General features: G+C 45.4%; 1 protein-coding gene across 1 annotated transcript; it reads right to left on the minus strand.

Annotated features, from left to right (window-relative positions):
- Positions 1 to 1,965: 1,965 nt before the first annotated feature.
- On the minus strand, positions 1,966 to 24,276 carry TNFSF15 (TNF superfamily member 15). The gene is made up of 4 exons (XM_074973644.1): positions 24,079 to 24,276; positions 11,661 to 11,712; positions 8,003 to 8,044; positions 1,966 to 2,878 (listed from the first exon to the last, which is right to left on the minus strand). The coding sequence occupies exons 1-4, from the start codon at positions 24,274 to 24,276 to the stop codon at positions 2,451 to 2,453; spliced, it is 720 nt and encodes a 239-aa protein (XP_074829745.1). The 3' UTR covers positions 1,966 to 2,450.
- Between the last annotated feature and the right edge of the window lie 397 nt (positions 24,277 to 24,673).

The raw sequence follows: 24,673 nt of genomic DNA on the forward strand, positions 1-24,673 counted from the left end.
AGGAGAAAAGCAGGAGGCAAAAAGAGAAAAGACCATGTTTTTTTAAAAAAACTTTGGAAGCTGGGAGCCTGGCAATAGCCACGCTCTCATGGGGCATGTTCAGTGCTTCTTAATTGTTTTTGGATGCATTGATATCATGGTGATAGATGCCTTCTAAGATAGGTATTAAGAGAGCCTGGTGATAGGGGGTTGGGAAGAATGTAGGAGGGGGCCATGGGACGGTTCTTCTCTTACAAAGGGGTTTGCAGTAAGAAAAAGATGGAGAACCCTTGCAACTAACCTAAAGCACAGCCAGCTTTCCAGCGCTAATGTGCTTGTACAGACATATGGTGGCAATGCTCAGACCATGATTCTGTTGCATCATTTTGCCTCCTTCCATGCTTCTCTCTCTCCATGTCCCCCACACCCGCTTGTCTCAACTTGCCTTGGCTGTTTTCTCTTCCTCCCCTACACTGCACTCTTGTAGAGCCTATATTCTATTCATCTTGTCAGATAGCTTATTGTTGCATTAATGTATCTCCTCTTAGAAGGAGGAATGCAATGGCAAGAACAGACGGGCTTCCTTGCCAGTCTAGCTGCATTATATATGTGGAGTGTGTGTATATATAAGGACCTTAAATTTGAACTCATCAACTAAACTTTGTCAGGGTCTCTAGAATTCTCTAACGTGTGGAATTCTCATTATTGGTTTATGAGAGGCATGCACTTGCATTGAAGGAAAATATATCTCAGCTACATGTAGCAATATGGAATCCAGCAAAGTACTATGAGTACATATATAAGGCAGTCTCACTTTCACTGATCATGTGGAAAGACATGTTGAAAGTGGAGGAAGTTCCAGTGAGAGAGAGAGAGAGAGAGAGTGTGTCTAGCTGCAAAATTCATTATTTGGGTTCTTTACATGACTGAGCTTGAGACCTAGGGGCACTTAAGAATATAAAGCTTGAGTCTATTAGAACATGATTTGAATAGTCATCAGTGAATTGTTTATCATGGGAGTGGAGGGAAAGCCAGGGAATTTCCCTGAGAGACAGTATGATCTAGAAGACTGAGCAAGAGACTAGAAGTGGAAAGTTCCTGAGTTCTGCTCCTGGCTACAGCTCCTACTCCCACTGTTGCCTTGACATTAACCCAGCTCTCTGTGTAGAGGAACCACGAGGTGCGAGCAGGCCTAGTGCCTAGAAAAAGTTACAGCAGCCTTTCATTTCAGAAATCACTGCAGGAGTGAGCATCTGGATAAAGGGGAGTCATGGCCATCTTGGAAGTGGGGTTGGGGGGAAGGTATTTTGTTTTCAATTTATGGAAATTTCTGAAATTTTGTGGTTTCTTTCCTCAAAAAGCTACAAAACCAAAGCAAAACATCAGTTTTGAGGAAACATAACACATTTTCAAAATGGTCCCAATTCTGAGTGACTACAGTTACCTGCTGTATAGCAGGTTGAAAGTTTTCAAAATTTGAAAGTTTTGCTCAAAATTTCAATAAAAATCTTATTTCCCTCCTCCCCCCCCACCCCCCGATTTCTCCTCCTGATCCAGTTTTTCAACCTGTTCTAATATTAGGACTTTTTTCATAGTGAGATGAATTTTTACACTGAAACATTAACATTTTTTGTGTGTTCCAGTGTAAAAAGGTACAACCCATCAGCAAGGCTATGAAAAGAGCCATTTCTGGGTAGCAAATGGACCCAGAACAACATAGGCCACCATTTCCTGCAAAATTTCTTGGGAGAAAAAATATCAGGAATGTTTTTGTCTATTGGCTTGTTTTGCAAACTGCAAGAAGTCATTTTAATCTGCTTCCCAGGGCAGTTGCAAGGGATTAATTAAACAGTTAATGATTTACATAGTGCCTTTGAAGATTTAAATTTCGATATTAGTACAAAGTACTGAGCAAATCTATTTTTAAGGGCGTGCCAAGAATGAATTGCCTGTTGAGAGGAGTGATCTGAAGAAAGATCAAACAAAATTACATTGGAAACTTGGGGACAGTTTAAAGTGGTTGTTTAAGGCAAAGGGGGTTGCTTTTTGGAGGTGGAATGTAGGCTTAGTTGATTTGTTTGAGATTATTGTTCCCGGTCACCTATAAACTATCTATGCACCACTTGTAGGCATGCAAGAGGTTCCTAGCTTTAGCATGGAAATGTATTTTTCTCTCCTCTGCCTCCCTCTGTTTTTCTGTGGTTTGATGTGGTGTGATCTATTTGGTATAATATTGGGATGGGCCATTTAATTGAATTTTCCTTCCCCCAAGGATAATGATGGGCACCGCAGCCACACAGGTGAAGGAGAATACAGGTCAGGAAACTGCTTTTGAGAGCACAGATGCTTGGAACTAGGACATCTTGATCCTGCACTCACTAAAATCATTAGCAAAACTCCTGTGTGACTTTAGTGATACATTTGATTCAGGACCCTAATTAGAAGCAGCCCTTATTCGTTGCTGTTAGAACCTACAGTAAAAAAGCACCAAAGAAAGTTTTGTGTTCTTTAGTGTAATCCACCCATTGGATATCACTAACATTGACCATCAGCCTGTCCCCCTCCTCCATGAAAAGCACTGCCCCTAAGTAAATTGGCTGGAACCAGTTGTTTCCCATCTCACACAGAGTTTTGGTGGCAGTCAGTAGTTGGGTAGGCTCAGGGTAGCTGTCCGTGACTTTGGTGATGATCTGCGTTATGGAACCTGGTTTACTGTGATTTGGAGTGGACCCTCGGAAAGTGACCTGAGAGTAGATGTAGTAATCCCCGGCCTTTGGAATCACCAGTGACTTATTGGTATAGTTCATGTTGTTCTTGGTGAAGGCTAAGCCTCGCTCGTGTTCCCACTGGAGAACTGGAAACTGGTCTCCCATGGGGGGTGAAAGATCTTGTTTCTTAACTGAGGACATAAAGGAGAAAGGAAAGAAATCAGTTGGTTCCCCTGTTCAAGCAGGATGTGTGACAGTGAGCATAACTCAGATGATATATTCCTTCAAAAGAAAACAACCTTGCTAGCACATTCTCTTTAGTAAGGGCTCACTCTGCCGTGTATTACGGTAGTGCCCACATGAAATCAGAGCCCCACTGGGATAAACACTCTAAATACACCTTGTAAGAGACAGTATCTGCCCCAAAGAGCTTCCAGGCTAGCTAGACAAGACAAACAAAGGGTCAGAGGAAAGGAATATCATTACTCCCATTTTACATATGGAAAACTGAGGCACAGGGCGATTATGCCCAGATTTTCAAACTCAACTAGATAGTTTGGGTGCCCACCTTGAGATGCTGTAAAGGGACCTAATTTTCAGAGACTGGACGCTGGGTCCCCTTTAAGGCGTCTCGGTTTGAGCACCCTGGAACTGAGCCACTTGGCGTCATTAGTCACTTTTGAAAATCGTGCCCGATGCTGCACAGCAAGTCTCTGGCAACCTGAAACTAAAGCTCAGATCTCCTGAATCCGAGGCCAGCACTTACTCACAAGGCAATCCTTCCTCAGGGTGCAGCCTGGTCACATGAAAGGAGGAAATTCACCCCCACCCCCAAGGCCCAATGCACCAGTTCACAGCATCCTAAAATGCAGCCAGCTCTGGGGCAGCTGTGTGAATGATTACAGCAACTGTACATAATGGTGCAGGACAGTGATCAGTGAGACACCCCATATCCAATCCAATCCAAATAGGTGGCAGCTCCAACTGCAAACACTGTCCCAAATAGGTGGCAGCTCCAACTGCAAACACTGTCCCAAAGTCATGTGGAATCTGCATAGCTCATCCTCCTTGCGTGTCCCATACAAAACTATTTTCGTGGCTTAAACCTATCTCTAACTATGAAGGGTTAAGATGAGGTTTCCGCTGGGAGCAGATTATCCCGCATCTGCCTGCTGTGGGGTATCTTGTACCTTCCTCGGAAGCAGCTGGGGCCGGCTGCTCTCAGAGACAGCACACTGGAGCAGATGGATCCCAGGTCTGATTCAGCCTGGCAATTTCTGTTTTCTCATTTTTGCAGGGTTCGGAGGGTGGAGATGAGGCATAGTGGGACTTTTACCCTTCCTGCTTTGATCATCTCTCTTCCCCCATTTGTAATTCAGCTCAGGCAGTAGCTAGGAAAACAAGAGCCCTATATTTTATGTGTAAGAGTGACTTCTGCTAGGGGACAGCAGTCAACTTTCCTAGTAACTGCGTTTGTCACACAAAATTGTTGCGGTAAAGTTACAGCTGAGAAAAGTAAAACAGCCAACTTCCCTGGCAATAAAAAGAAACATACAACAGTACGGATAAACAAACAGGCAAGACAGAGGCAACTGATTTCCAGGAGATGAGACCTTTTCTTTTGTGTGAGCTTGGGTTAATATTGAATGTTTGCTCTCTTTCCATATCATTCCATTTCGGGGAAAGTGGATGAATTAAGTATAGAAAAGAAAAGCTTTGGAATTCTTCCAGACTTAATTGCGAAGCATGCCCTGTGTGGTATGAGATTCAGCAAGATCACACATAATTACTACAAGGAACAGGATTAAGGGCGTGTGGCTGAGCGATGCCTCAGCTCCTGTTGGCGTCACTGGAAGTCCTGGGGGCTCAGAACAGGTCAGGATGGGTAGGTCTACACAGCCTGCAGAAGCAACCCTCCCAGCCCACATCGACAGATGGGCTAATGGGGCATGTGATAGCACTCTAAAAATATATGTGTAGACAGCGCTTTGCAGTCGTGCCTGGGGCTCTGAAGCCTGGGCAGAGGGGTGGGCTTCGGAGCCCGAACTCCAGCCCGAGTCACAAGTTCAAAGCACTGTCTACACAGTTCTTTTCGGAGCACTAGTGTGAGCCCTGCTAGTCCAGGTCTGTTGACCTGAGTTGGGTGACTCACTGCCCCAGGCTGTGTAAACCTACCCAATCTGGTCTGAAACCCCGTTTCCAGAACATTGCAACAACTACTGACTAGCACTGGTTTTCTCCTCTGGTAATATATAATCCAGAAGAGGCGAATGAGCCGTAATGCCTTGCGTATTCGCTGAGCAGTATAACACTATGATGGCGTGCAGTAATGGATTTTGAGCTCTAGTTCATTCTAACTTTTCTCCAGAAAAAGGTAAAGCACACAGATGTGTGGGGGGAAGACAAGGATTGCAAGAGCATCTGGAGTGGAAGGAAGAGTGTTCTCAGAGCTTTGGCTCCATCTGAGCTCTGTTTGGTATAGAAACTGAGCTTAGGGAAAGCAAATGGCTGTCTGCTACCTCACACTTCCCCAGGGCTTCCAGGGGGTGTTCAAACCTTGGTATAAATTAGAGGAGCCTTAGGCCTGCTCTAATTTGCAGCAGCTTGCAATAGCCCCTCCCTCCCCACCCCACGCTCCCTGAGGGCTAATTCAGCAGCTGGGAATGCTGGAGCGTAGGGGTCTCTATGTATGCAGCTCCCTACCCACTCTAACATGGCCCCCACACTGGAGTGCACCGCAGCAGCTGTGCCTGGTATTTAGGACAAATTTAAAGCTGCTCTGTGCTACAGTAGCAGCTCCAGGCTCCAGAAGTTCTTTTTGGCTCCAGGCTCTTAAAAGGCCAGCTGTTCCCAACCAGTAACAGACAGGACTGTTGTTTCCTGCACGGATTTAGGGAAATGCTCAGCTATCACCACACTGTGGTAGCTATTACTTAACGATTTGTAGTGACTAACATCCCCCTCCTCCCCCACAGTGATCGGAATGAATGTCGTTTCAGTGACAAGGGTAGAGGCTAGGGACAGGAAAAATAAGAACAGACCCTCTGCCTCGTGGCTCAGAACTCAAATCAAACCTTTCTGGAACTTCAAAACAGACAGGAGATGTCTTGAAAATGTGTTTGTCATTTTCCTTTTCTTGCTCCTCTCCAGTTGGAGGTACAAGCTAGCGAATGTGCCCAAATGGCAGATCAAGGAGGACCGGAAATCTTGCTGATTTCCAGCTAGATTTTGCAAACTCAAGGGGTTGAAAGAAATTTGATTCAACTGGTGGGTGCTTCCCTGAAGCAAAGAGAACATCACACAAGCTTTTGAAGTTAATTGGTCAGGAGTACAGAGCTACAGTCTAATATTCTGAGCCAGCAGGAGGGGCTGTCTCTTGTCCAGCATCTCCTGCGACTATGTCTCGCTGGCTGTGCACAAATGACTCTTTTATCAATGAATGTGACCTTGTTCTCCTGCAAATCTGCACTGATGTGTTGAAAAATTATTAGTAAAAGGCATGGAAAAGGGTCAAAAGACACAATCTAGCTTTAGCTAGGAACTTGAGGACAAACCCAGAGGGGAAAACCCTGCTACTGAGAGCTATAGGAACTTAGGCTCTGATTCAGTGGAGTGTTTAAGCACATGCACAACTGTACACATTGACTTCAGTGGGGCTACCCGCATGCTTAAAGTTACTCGTGTGCTTTGAGTGCTTTTTGGAATCAGGGCCAGAGTCCACGCCAGGGGTCTGACCATGGCAGAGGGATCTTGGAAGCCGTCCACAAGATTCTTGAACCATCACAGCCGTGCCAGACACCTGGCAGCCATTCTGCCACTGACTTTCCCCAATATGTCCTTGCCCCCAGCTTCTCTCATCTGGGAGCTATAGAAATAGGTTAGGGCTCAGTTATAGGGGGGAGGGATAGCTCAGTGGTTTGAGCATTGGCCTGCTAAACCCAGGGTTGCGAGTTCAATCCTTGAGGGGGCCATTTAGGGATTTGGGGCAAAAACTGGGGATTGGTCCTGCTTTGAGCAGGGGGTTGGACTAGATGACCTCCTGAGGTCCCTTCCAACCCTGATATTCTATGATTCTATGATTATGCCTCTCCCTCAAAAGGGGGGACTAAGAAGGGGTTTAGAGCATACTGAGAGTCCCTTGCCCCTCAACCCATCTACAGAGGAATCAAGCATCATTCCCTGGTCTGGTACCTTTACACTGCAATAAAAGACCCTCCGCATGGCTGTGGCTGGCTCGTGTCAGCTGCCTTGAGCTTGGAGGGCTCGGGCTGCAGGGCTAAACATTGCAGGGTTGACATGCAGGCGTGGGCCACAGGTTGGGATCTGAAACGCCACAAGGGGTGGAGGTTGGTTCTCAGAGCCTGAGCCCACTGCAGTTTTTAGCCCCATAGCCCAAGCCCTGTGTGCCCGAGTCCATTGACCCGGGCTCTGAGAGTCCGTGCCACGGGTTTTTTATTGCAGAGCAGATGTACCTGACAAGCTCCATGAGTGCATGGCTGAGGGTAATGCTGGCCACACCTGTTAATCAGGGTGTAGCAAAGAGCACCCTTCAGGCTGCTCCCTCAGCCTTTCCTATTGCTTTTGACACCCCCACTCCTGCCCTTGAGAAAGGCATAATACCTTCCGGGACTTCCCCCTCGTCACCACTGCTCAGACTTGTGAGAGTCACAACTGAGCCTAACTCTTCTCTTGCGCACGCTGGTGTAAATCAGGGGTGATTCCACTGAAGTCAATGGAGTTCTACTGGCGTGGAAAAGGTGTAAGTGAAGAGAATCAAGACTGTGATGCTTATGGAATATTAAAGGTCTGGTTCTCCTGTCCCTTAAACTGCTCTAGCTCCATTGACTGACAGCTGTGGAGTTACTCCTGAATCACATCACGATGAGACTACAACTAGGCCCTTTCTGTTTAAATAGTCCCATTAAGTATAGCAGAAGAGTAAAATACCAGCCATTCTAGCAGTTGCTAACAGCCGCCAGCCCGAGTGTTCATTTTGTAAGCAGCCTTTTAAAACCATAAAGAGAATCTTTCATAAAGTGCCTGGCTTTGCAGACACTCTGTATGAACACAGGGCCAGATCCTCGACTGGTATAAATCAGCATAGCTCAGTAAAGCTAAGTCAAGAGACACCAGCTTGAGATCTGGCCCAGAGAGTGTAAACAGGAGATGACTTTCTTTCCCCTACTTTTCCTGACTGGCAACTTCTTACTGTCAGTTTCCATCAGGCATGTGTGTTTTGGAGATGAGCTTTTGTGCAGTGCAATGTGAGTGACAACTACCCAGGGAGGCATATCATTTTTGAACAGTTAAATTACCTGTTAGATGTGCTCTTGGCTTTTCTGCTCTGGATACTAAAGCTGTAATTAAGAAAAAAAAACATTTGCAAACATCCGAGTCCGATTGATTCTTCACAGAGAGACTCTGTGCAGTCCCTCTTCATTTCCGCCTTGGTCTGTTTTATGAGTTATTTGTCTAGGCTGGTTTTCTGTGTTTGTTTTTTGTGGCAGGCAGGAATGGAGTTTTGGACAGAGCTGATATGATCACTGAGCAAGCACCAGGACTTGTCAATTTCACTGCAAGGCTTGTGAGAACTTGGCAAATCCTTTTAAAACAAACACCGCCACACCCCCCCCCCCCCGCCGCCCTCCAAAAGCAAAGCAAAAGCCTCTTCTTTGAATTAGATTTCAGCATGCATGAGGGCATCCGTATCATTCTGTCATTTCAATACTAATATAGTCAGACTGTGCTCAAAAAGCCACAAGGCAGGTTTATCCCTACACCAATGCAAAGAGGAGGTAGTCTGCACATCCATTATTCAGGGCCTTCAGCACCAACCCAGCCACTCCCCCTCTTATGCCATCTTTCTGTTCCCCCAGCCCCGCACTGCTTCCTCAAGCCTGCCTGAGCTCTGCGACAGCCACAGCCTCTGCTCCTCCCTTCCTTCCCCACCTTCCCTCCCATCCATACCTCTCTCCTCCAGCCCAGAGCTTGCCCATGATCCTTCCTGCACTGGGTGACCATTGCTGAGGAGGCATCCACCTCCTGTGTTGAAAGGGGTGGGTGGGGGAATGGTGGACTTTGCCTTCTTTGCACCAGCTGCACTGGCACGAAAGAGCCCAGAGGGCACCTGTGAGTCTGGCCCACAGAACAAGAGTGAGTTGGGGTTTGCTTTCATGTGCAGCTACATTTTCCCTGCAGCATTAATATCATAGAATTGTAGGACTGGAAGGGACCTTGAGAGGTCATCTCGTCCAGTCCCCTGCACTCAAGGCAGGACTAAATATTATCTAGAGACCTTCCCTGACAGGTGTTTATCCAACCGGCTCTTAAAAATCTCCAATGATGGAGATTCCACAAACGCCCTAGCCAATTTATTCCAGTGCTTAACCAGCATGACAGTTAGGAAGTTTTTCCTAAGGTCCAACCTAATCCGCCCTTGCTGCAATTTGAGCCCATTGCTTCTTGTCCTATCCTCAGAGGTTAAGAAGAAAAAATTTTCTCCCTCCTCCTTACAACCTTTTATGTACTTGAAAACTGTTATCATGTCCCCTCTCTGTCTTCTCTTCTCCAGACTAAACCCAATTTTTAAAATCTTCACTCATATGTCACGTTTTCTAGACCTTTAATCATTTTTGTTGCTTTTTTCTGGACTTTCTCCAATTTGTCCACATCCTTCCTGAAATGTGGTGCCCAGAACTGGACACAATACTCCAGCTGAAGCCTGATCAGCGCAGAACAGAGCAGAAGAATTACTTGTCCTGTCTTGCTTACAACTCTCCTGCTAATACATATACCCAGACAACACAGTACAGGGAAGTGGTTTCAGATGTAGATTCTTATCTACTCCTAGCCTTTCCCTTCATTTATGTTTTCTATTGACTCAAACCTTCACTCTCAGCCCAACCCTTCAGCTCTAACCCTGCCCAAACTTCCAGGGACTTTGATGGGGTTGCAGGAGCATGCGCCACAAGAGGATTTAGCCCATAGCATTGCAGATGAAAAAGATGGAAAAGACATCCCAGAACCTGGGATGCATCTGAGCTGTGCTCAGGAGGAGGTTTGCAAAGGTGGCTTTAAACCACATGTATACCCTGCGGCCCCCAGTTCTGGTTCCTTGTGGATGCCGGACTCTTCCCTGCTGTAGACTAGACTAGCCACAGGACTGTCTGTACCTGGTTGCCTATTGCCCATCCCAGCATCTGGGCATCACCAGGGGAGAGTTGTCCCCAAGATATGTCCCCTATACTGGGAACTGGGATGGAGCTGGCATAGAAGCTACTAGACGATTCCCTTGTGCCATTCTCCACTTGCCAGATGTGATGGTTTTAAGACTGGGTTGCACTGTAGAGCAGTATGAAGCCCCTTTAGCAGGGCAAAGAGCTGCCCCATCCTTGCGAGGTCTAGCCCATCCTCCTTTAGAGGGTTCCTTTGGGAAATCTAATTTTAAGATAATACGGGTGATAGGGCTTCTACCCCTTTGCGGGTGAGACTGATCTACAGCATAACAGATCTCACTGGCAGGAAGCTTTTCCTGACATTCAGCCTGATTTTACTTTCTCGGACTTTAATCTCCTTTGGCTTCTAGTTACACCCCTTTGCACCACACTAAGCAATTCCTTTTCCTCTAAAGGAAGCTGATCTGGCCCCCAGTCTGGCTCCTATACGCTATTTCGGCAGTGTACAGGGCCCATGAAGGAGCTGCTGAGGAAGAAGTCCCTCTGGGCAGAAGTAGCATAGGGCTTGATATTAGTGACCTGGCATAATGTCCACCTCAAAGCTCAACTCTAGGGGACATGCTGGGAGAGTAGCTGGGTCAGGAAGGGGCAGGTTGTGATGCTTCTCAAGGGGTACCCAGCAGTGTGAGGTGCCTCACTACCACTGGAGGAAAGCTTGTCTGTGACTGCAGTGGGTCAGTTCCCCTACCCCTCCAGTCTCTGGGAACTAGTGCCTTCCAGGCCTCTGTAGGCCCCGATCTCTCTTTACAGGTTAACGATAGTCAACCTGCAATCTCTAAACACCTCAGTGGAGTGCCCAGCCCCTGATCCACTGGGTTTCCCAGACCCTCTGTTCCCAAAGGAACAGTTCCCTGGCCCCCCTCCAGCGAGTCAAATGATAGCGAGCAGAAATAGTGGAAACAAAGGGTTATCATATCGCTCTTCCTACTATAAGTGATTCTGGGCTGCAGTGCGGCTCCTAGGCAGCCAATCAGGTCTGCAGAAAGATGGCAGAAAGTCTCCTTTGCCCAGTCCCTCCTGAGCTCTTTGTGCCAGGTTTCTCAGAATTTGTCCCCAGGAGCCTTTGTCCTTGGATGTTTGTGTTTATGGGACATATCTCTCTACACACCCTCCCACACCCCTCTCTATTGCACTTGTATTGTTCCCAGTTTCGGGGGCAGGGAGGAGAGAAGTCTCAAGGCTATGTAACCCACACACCTTCTGGGTGTGGTTTCCTGTCCCATCAAGCGAGAGAGAAAGAGAGTAAGCGAGAGAAAAAATATATATAATGAGTCTGCTGTACAGCCTTAGCTAAGCACTAGTTGGCTTTTAGCTCATGCACTAAGCTCCAGCGGTCCCAGGTTTGATCCCGCTCACCGACGACTGGGTTTTCTCAATGTTACAATTACACATGGGCATTTGAATCCCTTGGAACCCTTAGTTGTTAGTAGAGAAGGCAGGTATCTCTGCTTGATAGCCCTGGGAAAGTGCATTTCCATATAGTGGAAAGAGAAGGAGGGTGAGGTAATATCTTTCATTGGACCAACTTCCTTGATGAGAGAGAAACTCTTTTGAGATATTACCTCACCCACCCTGTGTCTAATATCCTGGGGTTGACCCGGTTACAAAAAACACTGCCTGTCAGCCTTGCTCCTACATTTAGCTGCCGTGAGGAATTTGTGATAGCAGGTACCACCCCCAGTGGACACGTGAATGAACAGAAGCTTTTATAGAAGAAGGAAAGGACTGGCAAACTTACAAATTGGTGATGTCTGTTGCTTTAGGAATCTAGACACGCTTTCATCTGCAACCTGCGAATAGATTCACAAGCAGTTAGTGTTCAGGTGATTGAGACAAGACAAACCCTGGAGAGCAGAGGCCCGTCTGTGTATGTAATATTTTCATCAAAAGAGTCTATCTAGCCTTTGGCAATTGCCTCAGGAGACAGAAGAGACAACAATATTTGTTTACATCTGAACTGAGCCTGAAGTACAAGCCCCCAAGTAGTTTCGGTTGTTGGTGCAAGAGCCTTCTCTTCCACAACCTTCCAAAATCCCTCTCTCACACACACATTGGACAGGTTCCCAGGTCTGGCTGATCTGTGCTAAGCATGGGACCTGGGGTGGGAGAACGGTGGCTCCAAAGCATCTTCCTGCTTCCTGGCTCAGCCAGAGCCTGAAATGGCCCATGGAATAATTCAGAAAGGCCTAAGGGCTACTCTAAGTTATGCCACCCAGAGCAGTCACCCAGGGACAGTTCTGCCAACCAGGGAGTGTGGAGCACAACTCCATCCAGCCCCACTCCCTCCCATCCCCAGCCTACCACTGAACATCTCCTACACCTCAGGGAGGGGAGCAAGTCATGCAGAGGTGAGACAATGCACAGAGCTTAGAGCTGGAAGCCAGGATCTGACCCTGATTCTTTCTTATCATAGTGGGCCTGATCCGCAGCTGGTGTCAGACCTCCTCTGGATGGGGGTACATTGATGTACAGCAGCTGAGGATCTGTCCCATAATTTCTCCCTTACTTCTGTAGCTTGTGATTCCTCTCTCCCTCTGCTCTTTATTATGTGAATCTGTAACTCTATCATGTGGTTCTCTAAAGGCATTGGGGAAAGAGTTTGTGTGAAAGACAGATCAGTAACGAAAAGGAGCCAAGAACTCTCAGTGGCAGAGAACTAACCTTGCAAGTAAACAAGCACTTGACAGAGGAAGGGTCAGTTTTGTTTGTCTAATCACTTGCTAAATCACTCTCCCTATCTGAGAGCCAGAGTCCCTGTGAAGCCCATTCAGACTCGCACTGTAAATATTGCAGCATAATATTGACTTGGTCAGTGCCAAAGACAAAAGGCATTTATGCAAAGCAACAGGAAGGCCGGTTACCACTTTCCAGTCAGATGCCTGCCAATGGGGCTGGCTTTTCCCATTCAAACCCACATAGGTGGAGTGCCTGCATTCTTGCAAGACTTTGGTTCTGTTCAGCCAGATTCTCAGGTGATATAAATCAGAAAAATTTTGAAGCCTATGGATCTAGGCTGATTGAGGATCTGGTCTGGGGTGGCCAACCTGGGGCTCCGGAGCCACATGCGGCCCTTCAGAAGTTAATATGCAGCTCCTTGTCTAGGCACCGACTCCGGGGCTGGAGCTACAGGTGCCAACTTTCCAATGTGCCGGGGGGTGCTCACTGCTCAACCCCGGCTCTGCCACAGGCCCTGCCCCCACTCCACTCCTTCCCACCCCCTCCCCTAAGCCTGCAGTGCCCTCACTCCTCCCCCCTTGAGCCTCCCGCATGCCACGAAACAGCTGATCGGGAGGTGCGGGAGGAGAGGGGGAGGCGCTGGGACAGGGGCGAGGGGAGCTGATGGGGGGCTGCTGACGTATTACTGTGGCTCTTTGGCAATGTACATTGGTAAATTCTGGCTCCTTCTCGGGCTCAGGTTGGCCAGCCCTGATCTGGTCTATAGTTTGTGCATGTGCAACCCCGCCCCCACCCCAAATCTTAATAGCAGTGCCTAGAGGCATACAATACTTACAGTGGTTCTCAAACTGTGGAGCATTTGCTGATGGTCTATGGAGAACCTGCTCACATGATGCTGACTCTTCTCCTCTCCAGCTGCTAAACTGTAGCAAGCCATTGCCTCTCCCTGCACTCTCCATTAAAGAGTCTTCTAATATTATTTCTCCCCGCACCCAATTCCAGTAGCTGCTACAGAAATGGCACAAAAGGCGGCCTATACAATAATGAAAGAGAGAGCAGGTGTCCATGAGACAACAGTCGGCTAGATCACCAGCTGGTGTGAATCAGTGTCATACACCGATTTACAGCAGCTGAGGAGCTGACCCCAACTCTCTCTGTTAAAACCAGGGCTAGGCAAAAGTGTGAGAACCCCTGCAGGACAGGGTCTGCTAGGAGTGTGCTTATGTTGTATGCGTATGCACTTTGTGGACCAGACTCTCAATCAGTGTCAATCAGAGTAGATTTCATTGTAAGTTGGTTTCAGTGGAGCTCTGCTGATTGGCCAGATCTTCAACTGGAGTTAATGACAATTACTACTAGAAAACAGTGATAATATTTAATGTTTATATACATATATTATCCAGCTTGGATTATTTCACACACACACACACACACACACACACACACACACACACACACACACAATATCAGCCACTTCTGGGGGAAGAGGACACATGCTGCATGCCAACATGGTCTAGATAATACTTGGTCATGCTATGAGTGCAGGGGACTGAATTAGATGACCTCTCGAGGTCCCTTCCAGTCCTATGCTTCTATGACTCTATGGGCAAAAGGAGAATGAATGGCTGAGTTCGCTTCATGGCAGACGGACAACATCCTGAATTAACTTTACTGAATTAAGTTAAACCTTGCTGAACCAGTTTTAACAGCTTTGGAGTCCATCGTTTTGAAAATGCAATTGTGTCTGTGTTATTGCGGAATTGTATGTTTGTACCTTCTCTCGGAGATTGACTCACTAATGCAATGTCTGGAAGGTATTAGGAACTTCAAAGAGCTTTTTGAAACAACACCTGTGAAATGGATTTCCTAGGAAGTACCTGTGGGAATGCAAATGACCCACTTCCAATCCACCCTTTTGAAGCTATACCTTCGTGAGGAGAAGCTGCTGTATATTTATTACATGCTCTAGGAAACTCCAGATCAAAGACTCCTAAACAGTGTACAGAGTAGAATAAACATGTTATGAATGTGCTAGTTCTGAGCCGAGTCTGTGATGAATTTGAGACCACAAAGGAAATCTGTTGGGTGGGGTGCTAAAGGACTGCTCCAGCCAGAGATCATGTTCGAGTTGGGGTGATGGCTGCTAAGCTTATTAGCATTGGGGTAGGGGCTTTATTATTATATTTTTTTTTTTGGTGACAGTTTTCTCTGTAGTGCTTTTACCTTAAGAATAAAATAGGCTTGTATTAGAAAGAACTGCACGGCAACTTATAAATGCGGACAATCGTTCTGTCATCAGTCCCTGAATAGAAATCCAGCACATGTTGGGGCAGCCTGTGGCTGCTGAGAATAACAAAGTGAAGGCAGGCAACTGTGCAGTCTGGAAATACCCTGCTCAGAAGGGAGTGCGATATGGGTCTCCCCCCCACCCCCACCCCCAAAAAAGGCAACAGATGGGGAGTTGGAAGCCTGAGAGCACCACTGAGGGGAAATACAGGTACAAGTTGCCCTGAACTGTGACAACCCTCACCAGGAGTTGAGCCTGGCGCGTGGTGCATTGAGGCTTGAGATTTTAAAATGGATGCCCAATGCTGAGGGGCATGTGTGGTCTAGGAGACAGCTAAGCCACTTATAAAATGGTAATTTTCCAATAGCTAAATTATGTAAAAATAAAATCTGGAGAAAAGAAATAAATTGCAACAGAAAATTCCGTCCCTTCCCCAGCTACACCGCCTCTGCCCCTGCCTTCCCGCCGTACCCCCCCGCCCCAGCAGAAAAAGCATGATCTAAAAGACCCGAGTGAAAACTGCAGGGGCACAGATAGGAAGGAATTAGGAAGAACACCCTTCGTCATGTTGACTTTGAACTGTTTGAGATGAGGCAGCTGCTTGGTACTGAATATTGCATTGTCTTCTGCAAGAGCTCACAAGATCGCTGGGATGTTTGAATACAATTGTAATTTATGATGCAATGTGCAGCATCATGGTCAGCTGAACGTGTAATTTCCCTGGATGGACTTTATAAGGCCACAGTGCGGGAATTCCCTTGGGAACACTCCTCCCCCAGGCAACATTAATGACAGCTGTAATCACTGAAATGTCAAGGTAGTTACATATGCCATAACAAAGCTGTGTTTGGCCCTGATTCAGCAAGATGCTTCCGCACACACCTAACTTTAAGCATGTGAACAGCTCTATTTATTTACTTCAGTGGGACTCCATCCTCAAAGTTAGATCCCTGCTTATGTAGTTTGCTCAAGAACCGTACATAATCAGAACCCTTGAGATTTAAGTAGAGCTGATCGTTTCCATGAAAAGTTTTGACTTTTTGCCAAAAACGTAGAGTGTTTTGGGGACAAAAATTGGAGGTGGGGGTGGAATGGCTAACAACTGAAATATGTGTGGCTGAAAATCAAAACAATTTATATTTTAGGCCAAAAGTTTTAGTTTTCCGAGGGGGGAGGAACCCAATGTGAATAAAGTGGAGAAGAGAAGCAGTGGTGCCTAGTGGATAGAACACTTGTTTGGGACTCAGGAAATCTAGGTTCTATTCCTGGCTCTGGTAGTGGCCTGCTGGGTGACCTTGGGCACATCACTTCCCTTATCTCTCCCTCAGTTTCCCTAACTGTGAAATGGGGATAATGATATTGATTTGCTTTGAAATCATATGATGAAAAGCGCTAGTTATTTTGAATAGTTCGTTCATGTATATAATGTGTATATACTGCATAGTAAAGATCAGTTGGGCTGAAAGATGCTGTGTTATTATACAATAAAGGGGTATCATTTATAGACCTCAAAATGAAATACTTTTAAAAATTAGTCCTTTTAAAAATTATACCGGAGAGTTTTCTTATTTCCCATTCTTGATTAGGTTGGTATTTTTCAGAAGTCCACGGCATCATCCTTTGGCTGCCACTGAAGTCTGTGGAAAAGCTCCCATTGATTGCAATGGGAACACAGTTAAACCTGTCTTGAGTGCTTCTGAAAAATCCCACCCCAGAGCTAATTAGAATACAAGGATCTCCTGATTAGGAGCTGATTAGGCCTCAACTAGAATATTGTGTCCAGTTCTGGACACACAAATTTCTCACAATTTGGAGAAAGTCCAGTGAAGAGCAACAAAAATGATTAAAGGTCTAGAAAACATGAGCTATGAGGGAAGACTGAAAAAAATGGGTTTGTTTAGTCAGGAGAAGAGAAGACTGAGAGTGGACATGATAACAGTTTTCAAGTTCATAAAAGGTTGTTACAAGGAGAAGGGAGAAACATTGTTCTCTTTAACCTGTGAGGACAGGACAAGAAGCAATGGGCTTAAATTGCAGCAACGGAGGTTTAGGTTGGACATTAGGAAAAACTTTCTAACTGTCAGGGTGGTTAAGCACTGGAATAAATTGCACAGGGCGTTTGTGGAATCTCCATCACTGGAGGTTTTTAAGAGCAGATTAGAGAAACACCTGTCAGGGATGGCCTAGATAATACTTAATCCTGCCATGAGTGCAGGGGACTGGACGAGATGACCTCTCGAGGTCCTTTCCAGTCCTATAATTCTATGAAATGGCAGCTTTAGTTCCTGTGAAGTCTGCGGTATGCAAAAAGCTGCCACGGGCTTTCAATTCCAAAAGTGGCCAAAAGTCCCATTTATAAACGTTTAACGTTTAAATCAAAAGAAAAGAGTTAAAGATCCCCCTCCCACACATCTCATTTTATTGTGTCCTTTTGAAAGGGGGTGTCCACATTACAAACCTGAATGCAGCAAAATAGTTAGGAACAGTGGGGCCATAAAGATTAATAAGCAGCTGTATTCAGGTCACATCCATCTCTCTTGCTCTTTACACAAGAAGAGAGCAAGCCTTTTGGGGAGGCCAGATTCTGTGTTATGTGGACATGCATATGAATGCACATGCATGGGTAATCATAGACATGCAGGGCTGGAAAGGACCTCAAGAAGCCATCAAGTCCAGCCCCCTGTACTGAGGCAAGACTTAGTATACCTAGGCCACCCCTTAACAAGCTCTAATGATGGGGACTCCACAAGATCCCTTGGAAGCCTGTTCCAGAGTTTAACTACCTGTATACACAGAAAGTTTTTCCTAATATCTAACCTTAATCTCCCCTTCTGAAGATTAAGCCCATTACTTCTTGGTCTACATTCAGTGGACATGGAGAACAGTTGATCACAGTCTTCTTTATAACAGCCCTTACCATATCTGAAGACTGTTATCAGGTGTGTCTCCCCCGCCCCACAGCCTTCTCGTCTTATGACTAAATATGTGTTTTTTACCCTTTCCTCAAAGGTCAGGTTTTCTAAACCTTTCATCATTTCTGTCGCTGTCCTCTGGACTCTGCAGTTTGTCCGCATCTTTCCTAACATGTGGCACTCAGAATTGGACACTGTGCACCAGCTGCAGCCTCACCAGTGCTGAGTAGTGCAGGACAATTACCTCCTGCGTCTTCCATACAACACTCCTGTTAATAAACCCCACAGTGATATTAGCCTTTTTTGCAACTGCACCACATTGCTGACTTGTATTCAATTTGTGATCCACTGTAGCCCACAGTTCCTTTTCAGCAGTACTACACGTTAGCCCGGTATTCCCCATTTTGTAGTTGGCATTTGACTTTTCCTTCCTAAGGGCAGTACTTTGCCCTTGTCTTTATTGAATTTCATCTTATTGATTTCCTACCAATTATCCAATTTGTCGAGGTTGTTTTGAATTCTAATCCTGTCCTCTAAAGTGCTTTCAACTCCTCCCAGCTTGGTGTCATCTGCAGATTTTATGAGTGGGCTCTCCACTCCATTTCCAACTCATTAATGTAAATATTGAATAGTACCAGACCCCAGACTGATCCCAGTGGGACCCCACTAGGTACACTCTCCCAGTTGGACAGCGAACTATTGATAATTATTCTTTGAGTCCTGTCTTTCAACCAGTTGGGCACCCACCTTATAATAATTTCACCTAGACCACTTTCCCCTAGTTTTCTTATGAGAATATCATGCAGGGCTATCTCAAAAGCTTTACTAAAATCAAGATATATCACATCTACTGCTTCCGTTGTAACCACTAGGTCAGTAATCCCGAAAAAGAAGGAATTTAGGTTGGTTTGGCATGCTTTGTTTTTGACAAATCCATGCTGGCTATTCCTTATTATCCTCCAGGTACATACAGACTGATTGTTTAATAATTTGTTCCAGTATCTTTTTCAGATACTGACCAGTCAGGCTCACTGGCCTATAATTCCCATGGTCCTCTTGGTTCCCCTTTTAAAGATAGTTATCATATTTGCCCTTCTCCACTCTTCTGGGACCTCACCCATTTTCCAGGAGTTCTTGAAGGTAATTGCTAATGGTTCTGAAATTGCTTCAGCTAGTTCCTTAAGTATCCTAGGATGGATTTCATCATGCCTTGCCAACTTGAATACATCTAACTTATCTAAATTTCCTTAACCTGTTGTTTCCCTATTTTGCTTTGCATGCCTTCCCTCTTGTTGGTAATATTAATTCTATTGAGTATCTGGTCACCATTAAACTTTTCAGTGAAGACTGAAGCAAAATAAACATTAAACAACTCACCTTTCTCGATGTCATCAGTTATTAGTGCTCCTTTTCCTCTAAATAAAGGACCTACATGTTCCTTTGTGTATCTCTTGCTTCTAATGTATTCAGAGAACCTCCTCTTATTGACTTTTATGTCCTTTGCTAGGTGTAACTCATTTTGTGCCTTAGCCTTTTTAATTTTGTTCTTATATGCTTGGGCTATTCTTTTGTAATCCTTCTTAGCAATTGTCCCATGTTTCCACTTTTTGTAGGATTCCTTTTTGATTTTGGGGTCATTTAAAGAGCTCCTGATAAGAAGAATAGGAAGGGGCCAATATGGTTCTATCTTCCCTTTGCATTGGAATAGTTTGCAATTGTGCCCTTAATATTGTTTCCTTAAGAAATGGACAACTGTCCTAAACTTCTTTTTCCGCTAGATTATCTTCCCATGGGACCTTCCCCATCAGTTCTCTGAGTTTGTTAAAGTCTGTTTTTTTCTGAAGTCCATTGTCCTAATTCTGCTGCTCTCACACCTTCCTTTCCTTAGAATAATGAAATTTGTCACTTCATGGTCACTTTCATTCAAATTGCCTTCCACCTTCAGATTCGCTACCAATTTTTCCCTGTTAGAATCAAATCTAAAACACCTGTCCCCTTGGTGACTTCCTCCACTTTTTGGAACAAAAATTGTCTGCAATACATGCCAAGAACTTACTGGAGAGTTTGTGTTTGACCATATTACTTTTCCAACAGTTGTCAGGTTGTTAAAATACCCCATTGCTACCAGGTCTCATGTTTTGGCTATTTCTTTTATTTGTTCTAGAAATGCCTCATCCACCTCCTCTTCCTGATACAATATATGCTCCAAATTTATTTTGTGTCATTTCCAGGCGTGGAATATTGCCTAAGCTTGACCTGTGCTTTAAGGGCCAGATCCGACTCCCATGTAAGCCGATCAAAAGACTCACTGACTTTCATGGGAGTTGGATTGGGCCACAAGGGAAATGCCATGATACCTGCATAAAGCCGGAGTCATTACTATCCAGTTGGGCTGTGGCGATAATGCAGGCAAAGTTTGGGAGGTGAAAACTACACACCTGGGGCCAGGATGTGAAGCTTCTCCTCAGCCCACCCACAGCTGTTCCTCCAGCCTATGTCCTGGGGTAGCTGATTCAGCCTCCCTCCGCCACTTGCATGGTATGTTGAGGCTATTGGTTTTGCGTAAATATGGTTCCTTTCGGCTCCTCTTCTGACCCTCATCACTGGCTTCCGTGCTGGCCAGTGCAGATCTGGCATGGAGAGATCCATGCCACAGCTGGGGGCTTTGGAGGCCTGTCCGCATGGCTGCAGACCATTCTCACAGTCGCAGCTTGAGTTCAAAGTGAGCTGCAGACCCTTATGTTGCCCTTCTCTATTTGGGTGAATTTCCCTTTAAACTTGATCCTGCCAGCCTCAGGACTCCTTTGACCCACCTCTCCAAATCCCAGTGCCATCAATGGGAGTTAAGTGCAAAGAGCAGCAATTAAGACTTTGCTTTTCATTTACAGATGATTAACTGAGAAGACTGATAAGGCAGCAACTGGCACATTCCTAGCTATGCATCACTCCACTAGTCGGCTCTATGGCAGGAACTAAGTGCTCGTTATATTCTAAATAAAGTCAATAACATGCAATTTAGCCGGGTAAACAAATGTGTTGCTGAAGCCACCACACCACTAAGGGACAGCGATGCAGCTGTTTCAGAATTAGGGCACAAAAGATGTATCGGTTATTTTGAAAAAGGGGGTGGGTGTTGGTGATGGTGGAAGATACCAAGGCAGGCAGCTCTGGAGCGTAAACCCCATAGTTCTACACAGACCAGGTGCAATACAATGAGGAAAGCAGAATTTCCAGTTTGCCCAGGTTGTCCCTATCAGCTGCTCTATCCCAGAAGGGATGCCTCTAAAGATCAGGCAACAGTCTAAGCTTGTCCCAGGCTGGAATATGACTTTAGGCACATGCATGTGCAAGGGGTGGCATGTAATCTGCACCAGCCCTGCGGTAGACCTAGGAGAGACACCCCTTTGTGGCACAACTCCCTCACCCGCTTCCCTCTTGCTCCTGAGGGAAAAGAGTTACGGCTAGTTTATAACATGGCAAAAAATGAACGCCCACTCCCAGGGCAGCTCAGCCGAGCAACTCAGCACTGTCGTGGAGAAGAGAGAAGGCTTTTACCATTATCCTCTCCACTGGTCTCCTCACCACCAATCTGCTTTAGAGGGCAGCAAGCAGTCCACCTGCTTTCAGGGGCAATCAATGGGAACACAGCTTCAGCTTATTCCTACATGCCCAGACCCAAGGTCCAGGGAACCTGTGCAGAACTGTAAGTGGTTGGGGGTAGGCAGGGGCTCTCCCTCCCTTCTGAGAGGTCAAACCACCATTTAGCCCTCAGTCCTTTTCTTCTTAGATGGGACTGCTAATTATGATGGAGGGTGGTCTGACAAAAAGATGCCCTTAACCAGTACAATTCAAATTTTTTAAAAGACTAATGGGAATGAATTAGATCAAAAGGGATTTTTCTGGGTTTTTTTAAAAATTGTTTAGAAAAGAAAAGACTTTGTTGGAGCACCTGCATTCCTGATAGCATTCCCATTGGAATGAAAGGAGCTGCTCCTATGGGTAATGGCTACAGGACAGGGCACATATGAGGAACCCAAATTCAGTTCAGAGCACCGGTTTTTGGAGGCATTAGAAGAAAGTTCTCAAGGAAAGTCAAACACACCCATGACTACTTCACAGCTGCTAGTCACTGACTGACTCAGTTCTCAATGGAGCAAGTGAAATGTTTATTGAGTGCAGTAAATAATACAGCAGGATAAGTTTGTTCCGCCCTCTCCACTTGGCAGAGAGACAGATGGCAAGTTTCCAGCTATGATGATTTTACTTTTGCAGAATGGGATTTTCATATACTATACTTCATTTGATCATAACAGCCAGATATTAGGGTAATATCAAGAGACATGCACTAATTACCTTTCATGAATATGTATAAATATAATATACAATAATATTGTCCAGAATGAAGCAATCCTTAATGCTTACAAAGCATCTTCTATCTGAAGATCTCAGGGGCATTCACCAGCATTACTTCGTTAAAATGTACAACACACCTGTGAGCCAGGTAAATTTTAATCTCATTTGACAGATTATTATTTTATTATTTCAATTGTGGCAGCATGTAGAGGCCCCGACCAGGATCTGGACCCCATTGTGCTAGGTGCTGTACAAATATATAGAAAGACACAGTCCCTGCACTGATAGGCTGACAGTATAGGGACTAAAGTCAGCAGTAAACTCTGCCCAGATGCAGAAGTCCAACCATGCAGAAGTCCAACCATTCAGAATTCAGCACAAGGTGTTGTGCTAAGGTATTACAGTAATGGGCACTATAGAAACCACAATAGCAGACAGCGAGAGGCACTGAGCAGTTAAGTGACTCACCAAAGTCGCGAGGCCACATAGTGAGTCAATGTGAAAGCTGGGAAGAGAATTTCTGATTTAAGAGTTGTGTGTTTTTAAGCAGTTTTATACTGCTTCTCCGTATACAAACATGCACTCACACACATTGTACAGATGTGGATATAAACAGGAAATCTGCCTTACGCATTCATCTAAGCAACCAGCAAACACAGTAAGTAAAGACGGTCTAGAACTAATATTGTATTTGACACCCTGGAGAGATTATAAAGTCTTTGACCAAGAACTGTATGTATTAGAAGTGAGCCCCTAGCTCTGATTTCACTGTGTGCGTGTTTGTACCTATATCTACACAACTGCATGTCAAAGAGTGTAAAAACCTAGTGCCAGAATAGAAATAAGGCTCATATTCAGCATATTAGTACCTCTTGATTATTGTTGTTCATGGTATTCATTCAATTGAAGCTTTGTTCATACAAATGAGCAAAGAGTGAATTTCAAGCGTAAAGCTGAAATTCATGAAGGTCTCGCTCCTGCAAACAATCATACATCGGCTTACCTTTTAAGCAGGTGGGTAATCCCATTGACATCAATGGGAATATGCACCTGCTTAAAAAGCTGATGTGGAGGGCAGCAGCACAGGGTTGAAAGACACATACCTACAGAGGTATGCATGTGGAGATAGATGTCCAGCTGTTTATTAGAGATGGACCTGCAACTATCCCCTGAGTCCAGTGCTTCTGAACTTTGGGAAACTTTTGATCAGGATTTAGATGAGGATTTGAATGTTGGGATTAGGGTCACTCCCAATAATTAGCCCAGACTGGACCACGATAGTAAATCTCAGGGAAATCTGAATCCGCATGTGACTCTGGTGCTGAAATGAATAGTTCTCACCCATCTGATACACACACACACATATGGGTATTTGACACAAACACAACCCACAAATAGGTGGATGGACACATTAATGACATTTAGCAGGTGGCTGGTGAAATAGGGTCCTTTCAGCCTGTAATAAGAGACGAGAGAGCTCTCAGCTTGAATCAGAAAAAGGGGGAACGGAGATGGTCAGCCAGATCCCCAGCTGAATTCAATGGAACGACCAGCAATTTACACTAGCTGAGGAGCTAGACTATAGAGTTTTCTTCAGTCTGCCAGTTAGGATTTAATATTGTTCCTGCTCCTCTGACCCTATTAAACTCAAGAAAGAGAAATGAAGAAAAATCTGCCTATTAAAAAACTGATTTCCTCCTCCTTCCTCACTGTGTGCATGAAAGAAAGAAAAGGCAAGCAAGCAAGAAAAAAAAGTTTGTTTAACATTCTTCCTTGAAATCGTAAATCCATAAAGCAAGAAGCCACAAACTCTTTCTCCAAACCCAAATATTTAAAGAAACTCTCTTGTCTTTTTCTTAACCTTTCCTTAAGATCACTGAGAAATGGCACTTTCCTTAAGATCACTGAGAAATGGCACTTCTCCTTACCTGAGCTGGGCCAGATTTGTAGGCTCTGAGATTTCCAACCAGTAGATAGGCTGTGGGCAATGCCAGGGCTAGGACAGAGAACAAGCAAAAAATGACAGCACAGCGTATGTTCTTCAGATCCTCCCTGACACCCATTCCGGATTCTTGATTGGTCATATGAACTGCTTCCTCCAGGGGTATTTCAGCACTGTGTTGCATCCCTGTGACTGGCTTGTGCACCTCTCCCTTGGAATAGAATCTGAGAGGAGGAAAATCTCTTCTGCTTGCTGTCCTGCATGGAGACCCCCATTAAATAAGAGCTCACTTGAGTGTGGGATGGCTCTCCCCCCCCCACACACATGCACCCTCCCTCCCAAGGAATGCACCGCCTACAGAGAAACCCAGTTCAGGGAGACAGACAGAGCACCACTTTTGCTAAGCTTGGAGAGGTGCACGTACTATGCTTGTGTCAGTTTTTCCTCCCTTTACAGAAGGAAGTTAGGAAAGTCCCAGGGGGTGGAACCAGGATAAATTAAGATGGATCAGATTAAAAGCTTTTCCACCCAGAAAAAGGGAACATGAAACCAAAGGGAGTGAAAGTGAGAGATCAGCACAG

The sequence above is a fragment of the Natator depressus genome, chromosome 16 (assembly GCF_965152275.1).
Source record: "Natator depressus isolate rNatDep1 chromosome 16, rNatDep2.hap1, whole genome shotgun sequence".
Lineage (NCBI taxonomy): Eukaryota > Metazoa > Chordata > Testudines > Cheloniidae > Natator > Natator depressus.

Excerpts from the sequence above, each read along its gene's own strand:
- TNFSF15 (XM_074973644.1), bottom strand. The coding sequence starts at position 24,276 with ATGCAACACAGTGCTGAAATACCCCTGGAGGAAGCAGTTCATATGACC. Across the intron at positions 8,045-11,660 it reads GCAACAGACATCACCAATTT|CTTTAGTATCCAGAGCAGAA; the intron begins GTAAGTTTGCCA and ends TCTTAATTACAG. Across the intron at positions 2,879-8,002 it reads GCCAAGAGCACATCTAACAG|TTAAGAAACAAGATCTTTCA; the intron begins GTAATTTAACTG and ends TTATGTCCTCAG.